At 43.5% G+C, this 21,015-nt stretch overlaps 1 protein-coding gene across 1 annotated transcript in view; it reads left to right on the forward strand.

Moving 5' to 3' along the window:
• LARP4B (La ribonucleoprotein 4B) overlaps positions 1 to 21,015 on the forward strand; it is a 71,441-nt gene that overhangs the window by 21,700 nt on the left and 28,726 nt on the right. The window contains exons 2-5 of the mRNA XM_081055156.1: positions 1,869 to 2,003; positions 2,642 to 2,701; positions 14,112 to 14,262; positions 14,482 to 14,622. Coding sequence (XP_080911282.1) covers positions 1,923 to 2,003; positions 2,642 to 2,701; positions 14,112 to 14,262; positions 14,482 to 14,622 — 433 coding nt within the window. The 5' untranslated portion in view covers positions 1,869 to 1,922. The remainder of the gene's footprint in view (positions 1 to 1,868; positions 2,004 to 2,641; positions 2,702 to 14,111; positions 14,263 to 14,481; positions 14,623 to 21,015) is intronic.

Here is a 21,015-nt window from a genome sequence, read left to right on the forward strand (position 1 = left end):
CCACTGAGATGCAGCCCTGGGTACTGACCTTTGCAGCCTTGTGTGAAAGCGCATTCACAGAGCGCGGTGGACAGGACCTCTCCTCACCTCACACCTTCTCCCAGAGGATGGTCGTGGACCCTCGCAGTTCTGCCTCACATACTACCTTGAGGAAAATTCCAGACGTTGTGTTATGTCCTCATGAATATTTTACCATGCAGCTCCAAAAGGCAGCGTCCCTTTTCTTATTAAACATAACCACAATATCATTATCACATCTAAGAAAATATAGTAACTCTTTAATATCATCAAATATCCCATCAGTATCACTTCCCCGATTATTTTTGTGTTTATTTGTTTGGATCATGTAAAGGCATAGTTTGGCCACTTTGTGACTTGCCTCACTTCCTGTGGAAGAAGCCAGGCTGCTTGCCCAGTAGTTGCCCATGTCACAGAACCTGTGTGTTCCTGCGTTTGCCCTAAGTCTGTAGTAAGTTCACATCCGGGCTTTGCTGCTGTTTTGCAACCCCGCTCCCTCTCTGGTGCTGCTGTTGCCATCAGGAGAGGCATTAAGTCTAAGTGTCCGAAAAGTTACAGGCAGCATCTATAATAAAGGGCCCTTCTAGCTGATTTTTTTCCCTTTCGGCTATAATATCTTGTTTTCAACCAAAACATTTTTTTCTTTGAGAATATTGAAATTAAATCTAGAAGTTAATAGTGGGAGAAGCATCTACAGTACCACCTTCTGTGACTTGTCAGTCTGAGTATCAACCTGTGTCTTATTTTCTAGATTTGATGGTTTTGTGAGAATTGATGTTGGTTTCTATTACAACTTAACATATTTGTCATTTACCCTTCATTTTGGAAAACACCTATGTGAGACGGATTCAATTTGTTTCAGTCATTAGTGGTTCACCAGCAGTGGTTTGCGTTTCCAAACCTGTCTTACAGCATTGGAGAGATTTTGTGCCTTTGTGATTGATGATACACATGACAATTGATGAGATTGCCTTTGATCATCGATTATTTCATTAACAAGGGTTTTGAGAGTTTATCATAAGCAGGTTATTGAGAAGAAGGAACATCATCATAGCAACTAAAAACCTACATGGTTACCTAGTGAGACAAAAATAGCTAGCTTTTACATTTCTGTATCAGGCGCTCGGATACTGTGTTTCAGAAGAGCCTGAAAAGATACTGGGTTCAATGCAGGTTTTCATCTTGGTGTGAAGCATTGTAGCTTGAATGGCACCTGGGTGTCCAGGAATTCTGCTTCTGACACTCCTAATGCAGAATCAGGAAAACAGTCACCCTCCCGACCCAGAGTAGCTTCGCCAGCCCTTGGGAGAACGAATGAGATGTTTCCAGGAAGTTGAGCAAGTGCTTTGGAGCAGAGGCGCCTTTGCTGTAGCTGTCCTGCAGTGGCAGCTTGTTTTCCGTTTCTGTGGTTCAGGATTGTGCAGGGATTCCTTTATAACCAATTAGTATTTATTTCTCCTGAGACCTGTTGTCCTGGAACAAAATGAAACTAATGAGGCTGGTCAAAAACTATATGTATAAATTGGGATTCATCAAATTCCAAATTGGAGTTCTATTAATTTTAATTTTCTGTTTTTAAAATGAGTTCTGGGCACGCGTGGTTTATGTGTGTTGGTTTCCAAGTCTTAAAGTGTTCTCACGGTCACCAATTTATGTGAAGAAGCTTGTTAAACAAGGTATTTCTTGGGTGCGGAAGGTCTAAGTTATGCGTACATGTCTCTAAACTACTTCGACTCCAGAGGAATAAACACATGTCCTGGAAAACCTGAGGATTCTAAGATTTCTTAGGAATTTCATTTTAAGACCCTGTACTCGGAGTTACCGATTTACTGTCTTTTGTCATTTTACAGCACCCTACAGTTGATATTACACTTCTCCCCGTGGAGCCACAAAGTAAACAGCTCATGACTTCTGATCAGGACGCTAAGGTTGTGGCTGAACCGCAGGGCCAGAGAGTCCAGGAAGGGAAAGACAGCGCTCATCTGGTGAGTGTGTTCGGGCGGTGGGCAGTGCGTCTCCCCTTCTGAGAACTCCATGGGAGTCTCCATGGGACTAAATAAGGAAACCAGGGCCGCACACTAGCACGTCTCAGGACCTAGATTCAGGTGTTACGTTCTGGATAAACTTATGTGTAGGGTTGAGTACTAGATGATAAGGAAAACAAATGACAGTTACTTAATAGCTCTAGATACTTAAAGCTTGGGATTGTAAATCACCAAGAAGATACCGTGATTTTTAAATACTCTTAAAACATTATAATTATGGCAGTGGTATGTATTTAAATAATTAGGGTTAATATAAACTTTTGACTGCTTTTGTTTATTCTAAGATTTTATCCTGTTAATGTTTAAAAGTTTCTCAATGCCTTTCAGAAAAGTAGATTTTCTTAATTTTCAACATTGAAACTATTAATACAAGTAGTTTTACTTATGGTATTCAGTCAAAATTTCAAAATATTTTAAATTTCAAAGCTCCTACATAGTTCTGAATATCTTACTGAATTTCCTTTGTCATGTAAAAACATGCTTTTCTCAGTGGGTTTTGTTTTGCTTAATTACTGTGGTTTGAAAATATGTTTCTTTACGTTGCAGTGATGGTGTGTTTGATGTTTTCAATTTTACAGATGAATGGTCCCATAACTCAAACCACTTCTGAGACAAGCTCCATCCCAGCTTTGAGTCAGGTAATTCAGTTCTGAGATAAATCACAGCAGAGGCTCACATATATCTCCTTACAACAAGTATTGTAGAACAATTAGAAAATGTTGGTGTTTCCCGGAAGGGGCGGGGCCAGCCGGATCCAGTGGGCGGCAGTGTCAGTGCAGCATGTCCTGTGGTGTGTGTGTATGTGTGTGTGAGTGTGTGTGTGTGTTTCTGCAGACAGCAGTGTGCCTTGTGTTGCCTTTGCTGTCAGATAGGCATCACAGTGTTTTAATGGTTCACTGATAATCTTGTGTGGATAGGATTAGCTTTATGTGTTGATAGCCTGTGTTTTTTAGAGCACACAAGTCATAGTAAGCAATAAGAAAATTGGCTTCCCATTTTAGCCGTGATTAATGAAAGAAGGAAATGGAGATCTGTTGGTTTTAAATCTTGCTTTACACTATTTGCATCTGTGAATGTCGTGCACTTGGACCCACTCCAGATTTAGCTTGACAGTCTTGTAAGTGGTCTTGCAAATCCTACACAAAATTAAAAATTAAAAATTAATTTATTTTATATTTATTTTTAATTTTTTGGGGGGGGAATATTGGGGAACAGTGTGTTTCTCCAGGACCCATCAGCTCCAAGTCATTGTCCTTCAATCTAGTTGTGGAGGGCGCAGCTCAGCTCCAAGTCCAGTCGCCGTTTTCAATCTTAGTCGCTGGGGGCGCAGCCACCATCCCATGCGGGAATCGAACCGGCAACCCTGTTGAACACTTGCAGACTAACCAAGTGAGCCATCCGGCCGCCCCAAACTAAATCTTCTTTTAAAGTAAAAGTGAAATTTTAAAAGTAATCTCACAAAATTTATAGTAGGCCTTCTCTATCCACCCAAGTTATGAGCAGTTCGTGTAGAATTAAAGGAGGGGGATTGGATTATTGATCTCCTTTTAATGAGGAAGAATTTTAAAAAATGAAAGACCCCTCCAAATCATTGTATTTCATTGTTGTTGTTATTCTGTTATATTTGTAGGAATTTTTTTTGCCTATTATATTTTACATTGATTTTTTAAAATGAATTTTATAATATTTTAAGTAATTTAAAATCCAAATACAAGAATTCAGCAGTCTAGATTTTAGATTCTGTGCAAGGGGGTTTGGGGTTAGAGGGGTTGGAGGGGTTTGCTTGTTTTTTAAATTTCTTTGTGGGTGAGAATTGAGATAAGACCTATCTAGAAAAGAAGGGAAACACTTGAGCCTGAATTCAATATTTCACTTCTGTGGAGAGTTTGCCACTAGTGCTACCTACATGCGCTTTCTTTTTTTGTTTTTAAAAAGAGTCAACATCCTATGACAGAGTCTTATGCGGTGCATGCTTTGTCCAGCCTTGCTCCTCAGTGCTCTAGTGTCCCCGGCAGACCACACCTCTGACCAGGTTTTGTAAGTTGGGGAATGTAGCATTTACCAGTTTTACAGGGTGTTGCATACCTTAGATTTTCATTGGATTGTTAAATACTTAAGCCGGAAGTTTCTGTAAGAGAGCGTCTCGGCTCACAACATGTATGACCTTTAAAACTGTATTTATAACAAGTTTAAACAGCTTTGCAGAAAATAAAAGTCTTTAAAGAGTACACACTTTTGATGTACTTATAATCAGTGTACGTATCGGTCTCGTTTTTTCCACATCGCATGATTCTGTCTACACCACCATGGACTTGCTCTGTGGTGTTTTCGTATGTTGATAAGCCATTTGGTTTATCTTTATATCTTTATATCTTTAGCCATTTGGGTTTTGGGGACATTTGAATTGTTTATTTTTTTCCAGAACATTTTTCTGACTGGCATTTATTTATGTCACACCTAAATGTGTGGATGAGGCCTTGATGGTCAGTAGTCTGCAGTTGGTATAATTGGCAGTTAGTCTGTTTAGCAGACTGGTTTAGGAACCAGTCTTCTTAAGGTTTAGTCTTTTCCCCAGAGTTGGGTGTAGAGTGAGTTGGAGGAGAATTGCCACAGTGATGGCCAAATAAATGTGAGTAATTCAGGAGCAGGTTTGCATTGGTCCAGTGGTAATAGCAATCATATTTATTACAGCTCCCTGCTCCTCCTCAAAATTTTGAGGAGTAACTATTTACAAGCCTAGCCAATCGGAGAATAGCAAAAGTGATCCTTGCTAGAGGAACTGAGACCCAGAGAGGCTTAAGTAATTTCCCCAAGATTACTCAACTGGAAAATGGCAGAGCCAGCATTTGAACCCAGGCAACCTGGCTTTAAAGTCCAAACTCAAGATGAGATACTTCCTCTTTGGCGTCTGTTATTTCATTTAAAAGGAGAAACAAAACCAAAAATAAAACCCAGCTCTTGTCAGCCATTTGGCAACTGTTTGCGTTGTCTCTAGTTGAAATTAATATGGGATGAAGCTGGAGGATTTTAGGTGAGGAATAGCATGACTTATATTTTAGGAAGATTATGTTGACCTTATAATATTAAGAGAATGGATTATAGTGAGTCAAAAAAGGAAGAAAAGAAAGCAAATAAATTATCGAGTAATGGAGAGGATTGCCGGTGGCTTAGACTAGAAACAAGTGGATTTCACACTTATCTTGGAGGTGGGTTCAACCACACCAGTGTGTGGACTGGATGGTATAGATGTTGGGGTGAGGGAAAGAGAAATCAAGGATAGTTGAACAATTTGTGGATGTTGGCTTCATTTATTTTGAGATAGAAAAAAACTGAAGAAGTAATGAAAATCCACAGGGCAGAAATGAAAGCCATGAGGTGGGCAGGTGGAGCCAGTGGGGCCTCGGTGGCAGACAGAGCCTGAGACGTGTCTGAAATAAACAAATAGGTGTTTTATGCTCTAGAGACTATTAAAGCTACTACTGTATATGTGGGTTAGGGGTGTACAATTAACAAATAATGAGTTACGGTTTAGAATAAAGTCAACTCTAGTAGTTTTTGTCTTTCTGACCATCACATAGGTTTTTACATCCTTCAAGGACATTCTTGGCTGTAACTGTTTAGTAAAATGTATTTAAGAAATTACGTTCTATATCATTTTACTAAATGTTTCAAATGTGTCAGTTTTATCTTGGGAGTCTTAAGACCCATGAGGGCAGGAACTGTGGCCTGTAGCCGGTGACTGCTCACCACCGGTGAAGGTCTTTGGGAGCTTCTGAGGGACTCCCAGTGTGGGATTGGTGAGTGTAGATTTCCTTTCTTTCTCTTCCTCTTTCTTTTTCTTAATTGGAATTTGCAGACATATATAGAAGTAGAGAGAATAAAAGGAACCCCTGTGTGCCCATCATGAACTTGAAGTTATCACTCTCATATTTTGTTACTTTGTTTTGCCTTTTCCTCCCCTCTATACACACACTTCAAAAAAAGTTATGATGTATTTACTTCTTTAAATAAAGCAAACCCTAGATGACCTGCCATTCACTTTAAACATTTCAAAAAAGATCTCTAAGGGACACCGTTCCAATTTTGTGCCTAGCACCATTATTCCTAAACATCCACAGATGTTATTTCTCAAAGGCAGAAAATTAGATACAATGATAAATACTTATACATTTTAAAGACCAGATTTTTATGATTGTTTCCCTTTGGGGACTGTACAAGCTAACTTCTTTGGTTGCCACCATCTCATGAAATATAATTCAGAGTGCTGAAACAATGTAGAAAAAGCAGAATTCTGAAATTCCTTCTTTTGGCTGGGATAATAATTTCAATTATTTTGTTGTTGTTGAGTTTGAGAATAAGAAGAATAAGAAAATTTTTGTTGCTGTTGTGGGTCTTTGAGTTTGTGTGCTATTTGAGTTTTAGTGTGTAGAGTAGGATGGTGTTAGGCAAGGGCTGTTGTAATTAGGATTTTGGATTTGAGTGGCAGGGACATGTGACATCTGTGCAAGGGGCTATTTTTGGTGTCTGGGTGTCGGCTTCTCGTCAGAAACCATAGAGAGTTAGTGTGAGGTACATTTGTGGAGTTCAGAAAGCGACAGGCATTGTTATGTGAGTGTTTGAACTTTTATTGAACATGGGTTGTTGCTTCAGCAAAGAATTAAGTGGTGACAATGATACTGAAAAAACTGGCCTGTTACAAAAATCTGTGGAGGAGAAAGAACCGGAGCACAAGATAAGTAAATCTTTGTCTGCGTTATTCGGTTCCCTGCAGGGTGAGGGGCTTCACAGTGTCAAACTGGGGGCCAGCAGGCCAGCTGCTGGAGCTGTCGTGTGGAGTGGGGTGTCTGCGGGGTCCGGGCACACGCAGGCTTGCAGACCAAGGCCGCCATGTAACTGCACTGCCTCTTCAGTGAGTGAGTCCCCAGCTAGGTGTGACAATTTGGGTGAGCCTGACAAGAATTCAGACACAGCTTTCATTGAGCAGCCTGGTGGCAGTGTCTGCACTCCTCCATGTGTGAGCACTGACAGGACACGAGCTTTCTCTGAAGGGGACGAGTGTCTTTCATATGCCCTGGGGCCTTCTGACCAGGGCGTGCAGGAAGGAGCCCTGGGAAATAACCCTGTGTACCATCACCCTGTCACTTGTAATAGCTCTGTAGTAGATGGCGAGTTAATGGTAAATGTTCACGTCAGTCGTGGTCATGAGAATAACGCTCTCAGTACGTCTGGTCGAGAGCCGAAGGGTGTGGATCACAAACGACAGTGGAATTCGATAGTGAGCGAGTTTTACAGTATTTGTGTTGTAGATCCTGGTGGCCCAGACGTACAAGATGAGCCGTGTGCTCATGTGTATGGAGCAGCTGCCGCCGAAGAGAGTCTCTCAGCTGTCACATCTGAGAGGACTCGCAGAGAGGCCTGGCCTCCAGACAGCGCTGCCCAAGGGCCTCAGGAAGAGCTGTCCCCATGCAGCCAGCCGGGTCTGAGTGGAGTGAAGGAAGTCTCTAATGAGAACACTAAGCCTGCTTCTGAACTTTTGACTGACAGTGACCCACCCTGGAAGGTAAACACTGGAGACAGGCAGGCTGAGTCTTTCAGGGCCAACACTTATACCAGGCTCCCTAAAGATCACCCAGAAAGGAGTGTATTACATAATGTTGGCAGAATACCTGAATCAAATACTAACATAGACACTGACTCATTAGAATGCGTGTGTGCCCTCCCCGGAGGAGAGAGTCACAGCTCAGCACCAGTAAGTCCCATGGGTGACCCACGTGTTAATGGAACTAACGGCATTGCCAGTGTTGAACCAAATGGTGACTTGGGGGCTGTAGAGACTAGTGTAGATCAGAGCTTAAATTCTGAAAAGGCCCGAGACAGGAACTCTGTAAAGCCTCTGAGAGACAGCGATTGCTCCAGTTTAGATGTTAGCAGATCAGACAGGCGTCTCCCTTCCCTGAGTCCAGGCGGAATGAATTTAAACTTGGAAAGGTGTAGCACGGCAGTGCGCTTTGGAAGTGCGTGTCTTCCTGTCGGCGCCAGTTTTCGAGAAGCAGCCCCTCACAGATGCGATGACCCCAGACCTGAGCTGCTGGGGCCAACGGCGATGTCAGGACAGCACGGCGGTGACCGCAGCCTGGGAACTGGGAGCAAAGGAGAAATGTGTCTGCAACCTGACAATCGTTTGTCTTATCAAGATGAGGCTGAAATGAGTGTTTCTGAAGATGAGGGTCATGGTAGGAAGGCTTTGGAAAGGAGACAGTTGACTCAGGTAGGTCTGTGTGCAGATACTGGAGCCTGCAAGGCCCCGGCCCAGGCCTGTGACTTAATTTGTACAATGCAGGAAGCACACGTGGAGGGCATGTTGCAAAGGACACCCCCCCGGGGCTCCAGAGGTTCACAGAAAGCGGCCCTGAACAGCCCCACACATGTTCAGAGTAACCTTATGTCCTCTGCATTTATTCTCACCTGCGCTGAAAAAGAGAGTGAAGCAGGCTGGACTCTTAAAACGGAAGGTGAACTGTGTGGGAAGAGTTCAGGGGGTGACACTCACAGATTAGAAAATGATGAGGAAGAGTCACTACAGGCTAATCACAGAGAGGCAAGTGAAAATGACACAGAGAGTGTCACGTCAGACTCCAGAACAGTCTTTGAATGGGAAAGAAATACGCCAACATGCGAGGCATTGCGCGGTCAGGATCCACTGGCTTGTGCTAGGTCTAGTGTAACAAAACACGCTGCTTTGGAAACAGATCAAGTAGATGAAAACGATGCCGGCTGCGGCGTGAATGACTGCAGAGAGGATGTGCTCCCCCTCGTAGCACCTGTGAGTTGGGGCGTACTGGCCGGTGCTGGGGAGACATGCTCTCTTTGTGGTGATGGCGGTGGCCCCCGAGGCCTTGTGGGACCAGAGCAGGTGTGTGCACGCTCAGGGGAGCTCTCTGAGGCCGTAGGTCCTGGGCCGGCTGCGGGACGCACGGAGGAAGAGCTTCACGGGGGAGAAGACAGCAGTGAGTCCAGCGGCAGTGACTGCGGGAGTCCATGTGGGACAAGCAGACGAGCATACTGCTGCAAACAAACACATGCCACAGCTGCAGCTAAAGGACCCACGTTAAACCATGGTGAAGTGGGTTTTGTGGGAAGTTCAAGGATGAATGGTGGAGAAATGGAGCGATGTGACACTCTTGCAGGGTATTCCTGCTTGGATCGTGCCCGAGTGGACAGACACACAGTTCTTCCTCAGGATGTGCTGCACGCATTTCCTGTCATCCCGGGTGACGACAAGGAAACAGCAGTACCAAGTAGCGAGGACGAGGTTTTATTGCTCTCAGAAGACAGTGTAAATAGATGTGAAAACCCTTCTCAGGGCTCCCTGCTGGGCTTCCCAGAGGAATTGAACTCCCAGTGTGTGAGTGAACTTTCCTGTTACCTGGTGGGAGGGTTGGCCAGTCACATGTTGTCTGAACGACTGGCAGATGGTTGTGGATATCCGGTGTGCTGCGTGTTGGCCAACGCAGTTGGGAAAGATGCACTGGGAGATGGACCCACGCTTGGTGGGGACCTGCGCACTCAGCCACAGGACCTTGTGATGGCTTCCTTTTGGATGGGAAGGCCCCCTCCTCAGCTACCAGTGACCGAAGGTGAAGTTATTTGGGGATGGCAAAATGGAGGTGCACAGTTAGTAAGTATGCTTTTATTATGGTGCTGTGACATACTAATCTTTCATCCTGATTGCTTTTTACAAAATAACGAAGATTCATTCCAAACAATGGGCAGTTCTTAGCATCTCTGTATAAACCTGTGAGTTACTCTAGTGTCGATTTAACTATTTCTAAATTGCAGACTCTGAATTCAGTTCACTGTTTCGTGTACTTAAACCAGAGTTTGTGTGTCAGCTCTTGCCATCACTAAAGCCTGTGCTGCTGGTGTTCAGACGTGGCCTCGCGCAGTCGTCTCTGTCTGTGCACATGCTTGTGCAGGCTGCCCTGCCCAGCTCGTTCTTAGCCCACCAGCCCCTTGCCGGGACGGAACAACCATTTGATGCATTAGATGTGTAAAGTCGTTTCTAAAAGGTTCTACTTGCAGACTATACATGCCTTAAGCAGTGCTTCCCGTGCTTTGCACGGTGACGGTCTGAGGCAGTGACATCTTGCCGCGTCTCCCTTGTGTGAGAAGCACCTGTGGAGCCCTTCACACCGTGGTGCTCAGGCCCGCAGGCCTGCCCTTTGGAAGGACCTTCGCAGGTGATTCCTCAGTGGGCAGCTGGCTCGGGTACCTTTCCTGTAACAAATTCAGACATTCCACAAATGGGAAGGTCGTCTGCTCTAAAAGGATGAAGGGTGGAGAAATGGAGCTAGGTGACACGTGTGTGATTGAAAGGGCGTACTGCTAATACCAAATCTCATTTATTCAAACAATAGTTTACTGTTAGTGATTTTTATTGCATTAGGTAAGAAAAATGATTGGTAATAAATAGTAAGGAGATAGATGTAGCTTAAATGTTAATGCTTATTATATGGAATAAACAAGTAGAAATTAAGTCCTGTAGTTCAGGAAATTATCCATTAACCTCTCCTCTTTCCAAATTTCCATGCCCACATTTGGGAGTTGTACCAGAGTTAACATTCATTGATCGGTTTTGTTCCTTAAATAGTTGTGGAGGCAAACACCATGAAATTAGGCCTTTAAGTCCCAGGCGCATAATCATTTCCATATGCGGGCCTGATTAACAGTTGTCTGCTGATGTCAGTGCTTGGGAGTTCGCATAGAGTGCAGTGGGTACTGGCGCTGTCCTGGTGACCCCTCGCAGTGACACACCTGTGTACTTTTCTGAGTTAGCCTTTCCTTACGAGATGCGCACAAACACTGTTCTCATTTGACATACCTCACGTAAGGGTCGTGCGTTGCTTTTCAAAACTTTAGATTTCCAACTGCTTGGACAGACATCTGTTTTCAGTAACCTTATATAGCAGCTGTTACTTCTGTTTTACAAATCAAGAACCAGAGGTACGCAGACTTCATGACTAAAGCCAGTGATTTGCTCTGAATTAAACTTACTTAGTGGCAAATCCAGGAATAGTTCATGCTAACTTGAAATGAAAAATGCGAGTTTCTTTCCCCCTTTATCTCATCTATTTTCTCCACCTGCCCTGCCCTTTCCTCTGATACTAATTACTCTAGTTCCTACGCAGTAACTTGTCAGTGAGACCATTCTGTCTAATGTTGAGAAATCACAAATTAATGAATTGCTAGGTTTTTTGTTCTTTTTTTAATGGAGCGTTCTGTTTGGGGGAGGTGTAGAAGAGTTTAGAGCATCAGCATTTGGGGATGCTGTCTGTCAACGAGTAACATTGGCCATTTATATAAAATCGCTTCAGAGCGTGGCTATGAAGGTCAACTTACTTCTGGTTCTAGTAATTATGGCCTAGCTGTGAGTTTTCGGTGGGAAATACGACTTAGGTGGCCTGCAGGTGAAACTGATGTTGATAATTGATTGGAGTTCGTATGACTATAAGAGAATAACCACATTTCAAAGAAATAAGTTTAACGCAAGTTATTTCTCATGTGAATTATAAGAAGTTAACGAACTCTTGATAAATGTTTTAGTTTTCTGCTGATGTTACAGCACTGTTTTCTCATTACCGTCATTTTCTCGGGCACGTTATGTAACCCGTCTCTGTCTTGGTTTTCTTCGTTGTGACATGGGGGCAGTGATGACCAGCACTTGACAGGGTTTTCATGGTTCAGTACAGGTAAGTACGCGGCATCTCCTGGCACCTAGCAGGCCCCAGTGTCCACTGTTATGTCACTAGCCCCTAATGATAAGTCTCCCTGCTTTCATCCTTTGTCACATCTCAGAGTATCTCTTGAATAGTGGTTAACTGATTAAAATTGTGGCGTCTCTAACACTTGACCTGGACTTGAGTGTCTACTATTTAAGAAGTAGTAAATTAACGTAAGGATGGCTTCTACTCAGTTGTGGCAGAAAATCTTGCACAAGTTGTCAAATAGTGGAAAATGCAATTTTCTGTCTTACTCTTTTATTAAACGTTCATTCTGAGCGAGTATTTCCCTAGCACCCGTGTCCTGAGTTCAGAAGTGCTGGCAGGAATTAGTGATGCAGTGATGAACAGAATGGTGGGCTCGTGGGGACATGAGGCACATCTGGCAGTCAGGCGCTGTGGGACACGAGCCCGCGTGGGCCTGCAGCTCTCAGTCTCTTTTACTGCAGTTTACCTCGTGGGGGGAAGTGTGACCTACAAAGTGTATATAGGTGAGGGAGTACAGTCAGCTGCAAAAGATGCTAAAAGGGGACAAGACCAGTGTTAGGGGTGTTAGGAATTAAGGGGCGGCAGTTCTCTGGGTGCAATAGCACTACCTTGGGAAAACTTGATGTGTGTTGTTGTGTGGTAGAAAGAGAGCCCAGGTCTAATTAGAAACAGTGGTTTACACAAGTGTTAGGAAAGGAAAGAATAGAGACATGAGTCACCAAAAACCAAAAACCAAAAATAAAAAGGCGGAAGGAAAGGTGTAAATGCTGAGGAAGGTAGAGGAAGGTAGCAGGGTGTCTGTTAGATGGCGAGCACCTTCTGCTCACAAGAGCAGCGCTGGGTCTGCCTTTCCATCCTGAAGGCTGAGAGTGGTACCTGGCCCTTAGCATTTGGGACACCTTTGTTGGGACATGGTGGGTGAGAGACACTAGACAAACACTCTGCAGAGGCCGAGGCCACAGATGAACTGGAAGTGTAGGCGTCCTGCAAAAAGAGAGATTTAAGAATCAGTGCTTCTTGAGTGTAATGTTCTTGAAGGAGAACGGGAACCCTATTCTTTGCCTTTCACCATTACCTAAAAGGATTAGGAGAATTCCAGATAGGTACTCACGGAGACATCTGGTTTTGTGGGCGTGATGTATTACTGTTGCCTCCTAGGTATGAACAAAATACATGCTGTAGTTTTAACCACATCAGCCTCGACTCTCAATTTCAAAAATAGTTGTTCACCACAAGCTTTAATCCCCCAGCCACAGTGAATTTTCTGTCTGTCTAAGATTGTCAATCCCATGTTGTCTCCTTGGTGGCTTATCCAGGCCCTGTGCACATGAGGGGACAGCGTTGGGCAGTACCCATGCCACTCTGGCGCTGTGCAGCGAGGCTGCTCCCAGCCCAGAGCTCCTGCCTGGCACTGCCCAAGGGCTCTGGGGACCAGGACTCTCCTCCCTCCCTTTGGAAGCTCTGAGCCCTGCACAGTGGGGTCCAGGCTTGTGGTACCTGGGAAAAGGCAAGTAATTTGGCTGAATGATTTTGCTGAATAAGTGTCGTGACAGAACTGGACTTAGTTTGGGGAGCAACTGCTCTCGGGTCATCAGCTTTTCTTTTGATTCTGGAACCGCTCAAGGTTTCTGAGCAGGAGAAAAATGGGGTGGTGGTTGTGGGTTTAATAAGGTACATGGGAAAAGACCTCATCGATGCCCAGAGGACGTAAAGGCGGGAGCCCTGTGGATACCTGGGAGACTGTTCTGGCCAAAGGAGCAGGAAGAGCAGAAGTGCCTGCTGTGTCTGGACAGCAGGAAGCCGGGAGTCCTGGAAATGAGCAGGTCAGGGCACAGAGGCGTCTACCAGGTACCCCTCTGATAGACCTGTCAGAGGACCTGCTCCTGGAGGAACTTTCCTTTTCTGTGTCCTTTGCTTCCTTGAGTGTTTGAACTTTGTTTTCAGGTTTTATCCATCTTGTTCAATACGCATTTCCAAATCTGTGAACTGTATTGGGTAGTCAAGGGCAGAGATGCTGACTGGACCAGCAGTCTTTTTTATCAGTTACACGTCTAGTCTAGAGAGCCTGTACTTCGTGGGAACACACTGTCATGGTGAATTGAGTTCTGAAGGCATCAGCTTTTGTTATTGTTGCACCCAATTTCATCTCCGAGTACGTGTAGATAGGCTCAGCCTTTCTAACATAGATTATCTTACACAGATCCATTTTAACTCGTAATTAATAAGTAAAACTGCATTGGGTTGGAATTTGGATACAAATGCATATATCACATTTTCTTAGGTACCAGCAGCCAAGGTTTCGGAGCTAAACCCCAATGCAAAAGTGTGGGGAACACCTGTGTTACATTTGGAGGCAGGTAGTGCAGCGGACAGCGGTGTGTGCGCCGCCTGGGAGGACACGCCCGGCCGTCGGCCTGACTGCAGCCAGGGAGGTGAGTGTGAGCCGGTGGCACCAGGGCGGCGTTGTGCTCAGGCTTTGTAAGAAACTGTCGACTCAGATTTGTGTCCTGCTTTGTGACAATATTTAAGAGCCAGGAGATCTTTTCACCATCAAGTTAAAAAATGGAAGTAACTGCAATATAAGCTTTTATTTTGTGTTAAGAGAAAGTTATTCTAACCCTGCCTTTTGAGGTAAAATTTCCTAATTACAGAATTGGATGCCAATGGCGACGGCGACGGAAGTCATGAGGTTGCAGCGCTGCCAGAGGTACAGGAGTCGGACCAGACAGCCATGAGCACCGTGGCTCTGGACCACTCGGAGTACGAGTGTCCGCCTGAAAGCAGCGATGCGGGTAACGCTGCTTTATGAGCTCATTTTCATGTAGTGGCAGGGCTCTCTCCTGTTGCTTTGTAGAATTCAGCGCACTAAATCTCCCTAAACAATGTGCCTGTCATTGCTTCCTTTGATTCTACTCTAAACTCACTCCCGTGTGGACAGAGATGAGGCCTTCGGGTCGGGCAGGCATCGTGGACAGTGTGAGACGGGCGGCCGCCCCCTGAGGTGAACCTGACTGGACGGGGAGGCAGAGTGAGGGTACAGACGAGGGCCGCTAATGTGGAATTGAGGGTCGAGCCCAACAGACGGTTCTTTTGAGGGGGGTATTTAAAGCTACTTTCAGAGGAAGACGAGAACAAGAAGAGAGCAGCGCTCTTTGGGGGTCCCGATGTGGGCGGGTGTAGATGCGCCTGTGGGTCCTGGGGCACTGAGCTCACGTCCGAGTTTATTTCTGCCAAAATCCGAAAGAGCAGTCCGTTTAATGCCCAGACCCGAGGCAGGCCGCACTGCCATTACTGACTGTCAGGTGGGGCGCTTGACTGAAAGAATGGGTCCCCTAAGTTGGCTCATAAGAACAGGACAGAGTAGATGCAGGTGGAGTGAGTTCAGCCGTCCAGGTGATTCTTCCTAGAGATACGCCTGACTTAGGAGAACGCACCCCCGCCCCTTCTGTGGTTGCGTTCTGTTATGTACGAGAGATACACAGTGAGCACCTCGTAAGTGCTGGGCGTCCCGCCTGTGTTTCTTCCCTGAAGGTGACCTCCATGAAGCCCTTGTCTGCTCTGCTGCTGATTTGGCTAGTACTTGTCAGTGTCACTGCCACTCCCTGTGTCACCCAGACCATCACTTTATGACTTCCTATCTAGGTGCTCAGCCTATGCCTCCAACTTGTTCCTATATAATTCTCTGCCTCCTATGTGCCTTTTCCTGAGCAGATAGTTAAGTGTAGCTGCATGTCACTGTATCGCAGTGTGGAATGGTCTCAGGCTTCCAGCGGGCTCTCAGCATGGCCCATGGTGGCCCAGGGAGGTCTCGCTCCTGGGCAGCTGTGTCAGGACTTCTGTTTTCTCTCCTCCTCTTCTCCACTTTTGGGTATAGAGCTTAGTGAAGTGTAGTTGATATATAGCAAGCATCACTTATTTAAAGTGTATCTATAAGTTTTTGTGCAAGTTTTATTTTCTCTTGCTTAAAGGCCAAGATTCAGTGCTTTAGAAAGTTGATTTGCTGACTTTTCCATTCCTCATTGATTTCTCTACTGTATTTCATATGGTGTACGTGTATCAAATTTGATATGATGATGTGTACACAGCCGTAAAACCATCACCACAAGCAAGATGAGTGCTTCTTTTAATTGGTTCACTGATTCTGAGGTTCACGTACGAAGTGACATGCACAGCTTGCTCCTTTTTGTTGCTGATTAGTATTCTTTCCGTACCATGATACACCAGCTTGTTTTTCCATTCATCTACTGGTGAATGTTGGATTGTTTCCAGTTTGGGGCTATTACAAAGAAAGCTACCTTGAACATTTATAAGCAAGACTTTGTGTGGACATATGTTTCCATTTCTCTTGGATAAATACGTGGGACTGGGACAGATGGATCATCTGGTAGGCATGTGTATCCCGCTGAGACATGGCAAAGCTGTGTCCCATGGTGGCCCGTGGTGCTCCCACCAGCAGTGGCTCAAAGCTTGAGTTGCTGCACGTCCTCACCAACATCAGTGAGGCTGGTCTTTTCATCTTAGCCATTCCGAAAGGTAGCCCTGAGACCTTACTGTGTTTCTCATTTGTATCTAATGACAGTAGTGGAAGCTCCCTTCCATATGCATGTGTCTTTGCTGAAGGTTCTGTCCAAGTGTTTCGCCCATTCTCTTGTTGGGGTTTGATTATTGTGTTTTGAGAGTTCTTTATGTTTTGGACACAAGTCCTTATCAGATGTGTGATTTGCAAATACATTCTTCTGGCCTGTGGCTTGTCTTTTTGTTCTTGAAAAGCGCAAGTTAAATTTTTTTATATAGTCAGTTTATCAGTTTTCTCTCTTATGGATCTTCCTTTGGTGTTGTTACCTAAGAAATCTTTGCTTAATGCCCAGTCACAAAGGTTTTTTCCTAGAAGTTGTATAGTTTTAAGTTTTACATTTTCTGGCCAATGACAATTTCAAGTTAGTTTTTATATATGGTGCGAGGTATGGAGCAAAATTTTTTCTTCCCCACAAGTGGCTCTGTGGCTGGTCTAGCACTGTTTGCTGGGAAGGCTCCTTTCTCCACTGCACTGCCTGTGTGCCTTCGTCAGAGCCATCTGTCCACAGGTGTGGCTTTACCTCTGGACGGCCTCTTCTGCCCTTTGATCTGTTTTGATGGAAGTGCTGCCCTGTTTGATTACTGGACATCATTCTTTTTTTTTTATTATTTTTTATTTTTTTAATTTATTAGTTTCAGGTGTACAAGACAAGGTAATATTTAGGCGTTCATCATTTATACCCCTCACACTGTGAACGCCAATCCCCCCATCCACTATCCCTCCGACCTCACACCGAGCCATCACATTATATATATAAAATTATAGTTGGCATTCATTAATGTTTAGCTTCTGGTGTACAGAGCCATGATCAGGCATCCACAGTATCCCTGAGGTGGTCTCCCAAATAGGACGCACGGACATCATTCTTTAAAACAGGTAGTGTTAGCCTTCTAACTTTGTGTTTTTTTTTTACAGAGTTATTTTGGCTTTTCAAGTTCCTTTCCATTTTCATACAAATTAAAATGAGCTGGTCACTGTCAGCAAATTGCTGAGATTTTTATTGGGATTACATTGAATCAATAGAGGAAATTGACATTTTAGTGCAATACTCATGAGCAAGATGTATGTCTCCATTTGTTAAGGTCTTTAATTTCTCGTGGTTGTGTTTTTTAGTTTTCCATGTACTGGTCTTTCATATCATTTGTCCAGTTTATCCTTAAATATTTCATGGTTTTTGGTGCTATTGTAAGTGATTTTTAAACATTTGCAATTGTTTGTTACCAGTAGGTAGAAATAATAATTAAATTTTATAAATTGACATCATATGCTGAAAACTTGCTAAGCTCTCTTTATTAGTTTTAGGAACTTTTTGTAGATTCCATTGGGTTTTCTGCATAGACATGAATTTATCTGAATAAATTCAGTTTTATTCCCTATCCAGTCTGATGTCTTTTGTTTCTTTTTTTTTTTTTAAACAACCTCTCTCTCTCTCTCTCTCTCTCTCTCTCTCTCTTTTTTTTTTTTAAGATTTTGTTGGGGAAGGGGAGCAGGACTGTATTGGAGAACAGTGTACACTTCCAGGACTTTTTTCCAAGTCAAGTTGTTGTCCTTTCAGTCTTAGTTGTGGAGGGCGCAGCTCAACTCCAGGTCCAGTTGCCGTTGTTAGTTGCAGGGGGCACAGCCCACCATCCCTTTCGGGAGTTGAACTGGCCACCTTGTGGTTGAGAGGACGCGCTCCAACCAACTGAGCCATCCGGGAGCTCAGCGGCAGCTCAGCGGCAGCTCAGCTCAAGGTGCCGTGTTCAATTTTAGTTGCAGGGGGCGGAGCTCACCATCCCTTATTGGAGTCAAGGAGTCGAACCGGCAACCTTGTGGTTGAGAGCCCACAGGCCCATATGGGAATCGAACCGGCAGCCTTCGGCGTTAGGAGCACGGAGCTCCAACCGCCTGAGCCACCGGGCCAGCCCCTCTTGTTTCTCTATCTTGCCTGATTGTACTGGATTGATTCTCTGTCATAAAGGTGATCGGGCTTGGTGAGTGTGGACAGCTGACTGATCTTAGGGGGAACGTTCAGTCTCCCCATTGAGTGCAATAATGTTAGTAAGTTTCACATATAAGACCTTTACCAGTTTAATAAGCTTCTTTATCAGCTACTCTTATGATTTCCTGAAAGTTTTTATGAGGAATGGTTCTTGGAATTTGTCCTGCTTTTCCTCCATCTGTGGTGATGGTCATTTCTTTTTTAGTGTGTTAAGATGAATTATACTGATTGATTTTCCAAATGTTTAACCAAGCTTACATTTCTGGGATAAGCCTCACTGGGTCATGATACAATACACTTTTGATATATTGTTGGATTAGATTGGTTCAAGTTTTGCTTAGAATTTTTGCATCCCTGTTCATGAGGAATATTTGTAGTTTTCTTTTCTTTTTTTAGTTTTTATTGGGGAATATTGGGGAACAGTGTGTTTCTCCAGGGCCCATCAGCTCCAAGTTGTTGTCCTTCAGTCTAGTTGTGGAGAGCACAGCTCAGCTCCAAGTCATTTGCCGTTTTTTAATCAAGTTGCAGGGGGCGCAGCCCACCATCCCATGCGGGAATCGAACCGGAAACCCTGTTGTTCAGAGCTCATGCTCTAACCAACTGAGCCATCCGGCCGCCCCTGTAGTTTTCTTTTTGATGTAGTCCCTCCTGTTCAATTTTTTTGGGTGAGTTTATTATTTCTTTCTTAGGAATTGAAGCTACGTGGGCCTAGAGTTTTGTTTGTGGGAAAATTTTCAGCCACAATTTGTCATTTTATATATCTGTTTCTTCTTGAGGGAGCTTTGGTTACATATTTCTTCTAGACATTTGGTCCAGTTCATCTAAATTGTCAAAGTGATTGTATAGAGTTGCTCATAATATTTGATTTATTCTTTTAATCCGTAGAATATGTCACATAATTCATTTCTGTTAGTGGTAATTCATGTCTTTCCTTTTCCCCTAATCAGCGTAGAGATTTGTCAATTTTATTGACCTCAAAGAACTAGTATTTGGTTTCATTGATTTTCTTCAATTGTTTTATTCCTTCCTGTTTCACTGGTTTTTCTTCTAATCTTTATAATATACTTCCTTCTGCTTATTTTGTGAACTCATTGGTAGGAAGCATTTCTTGTTTTCTAATATGTATAGCCATTTAGTTCTATAAATTTCCTCCTAAGTAATACTTCAGCACAATCTTATAAATTGCGATTTTTTTTTTTCTTTTCAAATTCATTTCAAAATTCTAATTTCCTTCTTAGCTTTTTTTTTTTTTTTTTTTGGGGTAAATCCTTGGGTAGTTTAGAAGTATGTTATTTACTTTCCAAACATGGGGATTTTCCAGGGAACTTTCTTTTACTGTTTTCTAATTTAATCTCATTGTGGTCAAAGGACATACATACTTTGTATGACTTGAATCCCTTTGAATTTAAGACATACTGTGGCCCAAAGTATGGGCCATCTTAGTAAATATCCCCTTTTGCGCTTAAGAGAACTATTTTGCTGCTATTATGGGGGCGTTTTGTGTCAGTCAGGTCCAGTTGGGTGATAAATATTCAGTCCAATATTTTTCTAGTTTCCACCTACTTGTTCCGTTAGTCATTATTCTATCAATTTTCGGATTTATCTATTCTCCTTTTAGTTCTCAGGTTTTGCTTCATGTATTTTGGAGCTCTGTTTTAGGATTGCTATGGCCACTTGATGAATTGATTCCTCTGTCATTCGGAAACGACCTTCTTTATCCCTGGTCACTTTCTTTGCTCTGATAATATAGTTACCTCAGCTTTCTTTTGACTAGTGTTAGCAGGGTACATGTTTTTCCATCCTTTTACTTTTAACATATTTTGGTTAAAATATTTAATAAAGTACATTTATATTTATATTTAATAAAGTACACTTCTTGTAGATCACGTAACAGTTGAGTCTTTTTTTTTAACAAAAGTCAAATCTTATGCTCTGTGCCTTTAACGCAAGTGTTTAGAACATTAATATTTATTGTGGTGATTGATATAGTTAGGTTTGAGTCTTTGTTTTCCTATTTACTTTAGAAAAGTTTTAGGCTCACAGAAAATTGGGAGGATTGAGTACAGAGAGTCCTCATAGACCAGCATCTAGTTTCTTCTGTTCTTATAACACTTAACGTTTGCCACCATTACTGAGCCAGTATTGGTGTGTGTTACCTGTCCCAGAACACCACTGGGTGTTGTCACATCTTTTTAGGCTCCCCTTGTCTGTGGCAGTTTCTCAGCTTCCCTTGTTTTCAATGACCTTGACAGTCTTGAGGGGTGCTGGGCAGGGGTTTTGCATAGTACTCTGTTGGAATTTGTTTGGTGTTTTTGTCATTATTCCAGTGTTGGGTTTCGGGGCAGGAAGACCACAGAGGGAAGTGCCATTTTCATTCCTTCTTGTTAGGGTACATAGTATCAGCATGATTTATCACTGTTGATGTTGACCACCTGGCTAAAGTAGCTTTATTAGGTTTCTCACCTGTAAAGTTTGCTTTTGGAGATCTGTTTATTTAGGGTTTTCGGTAGCATCCTTGTGTCTCCACAATTTCTTACTTGTGACTTTGACTACCTGGAACTTTAAAGGCACGTTTAGAAGGCTCTAGTGTGGACACTGTGTGTAGTCCTTACAGCCTGTGTGTTTAAT

Source organism: Rhinolophus hipposideros, assembly GCF_964194185.1.
Source record: "Rhinolophus hipposideros genome assembly, chromosome: 1".
NCBI classification, from domain to species: Eukaryota; Metazoa; Chordata; class Mammalia; order Chiroptera; family Rhinolophidae; genus Rhinolophus; species Rhinolophus hipposideros.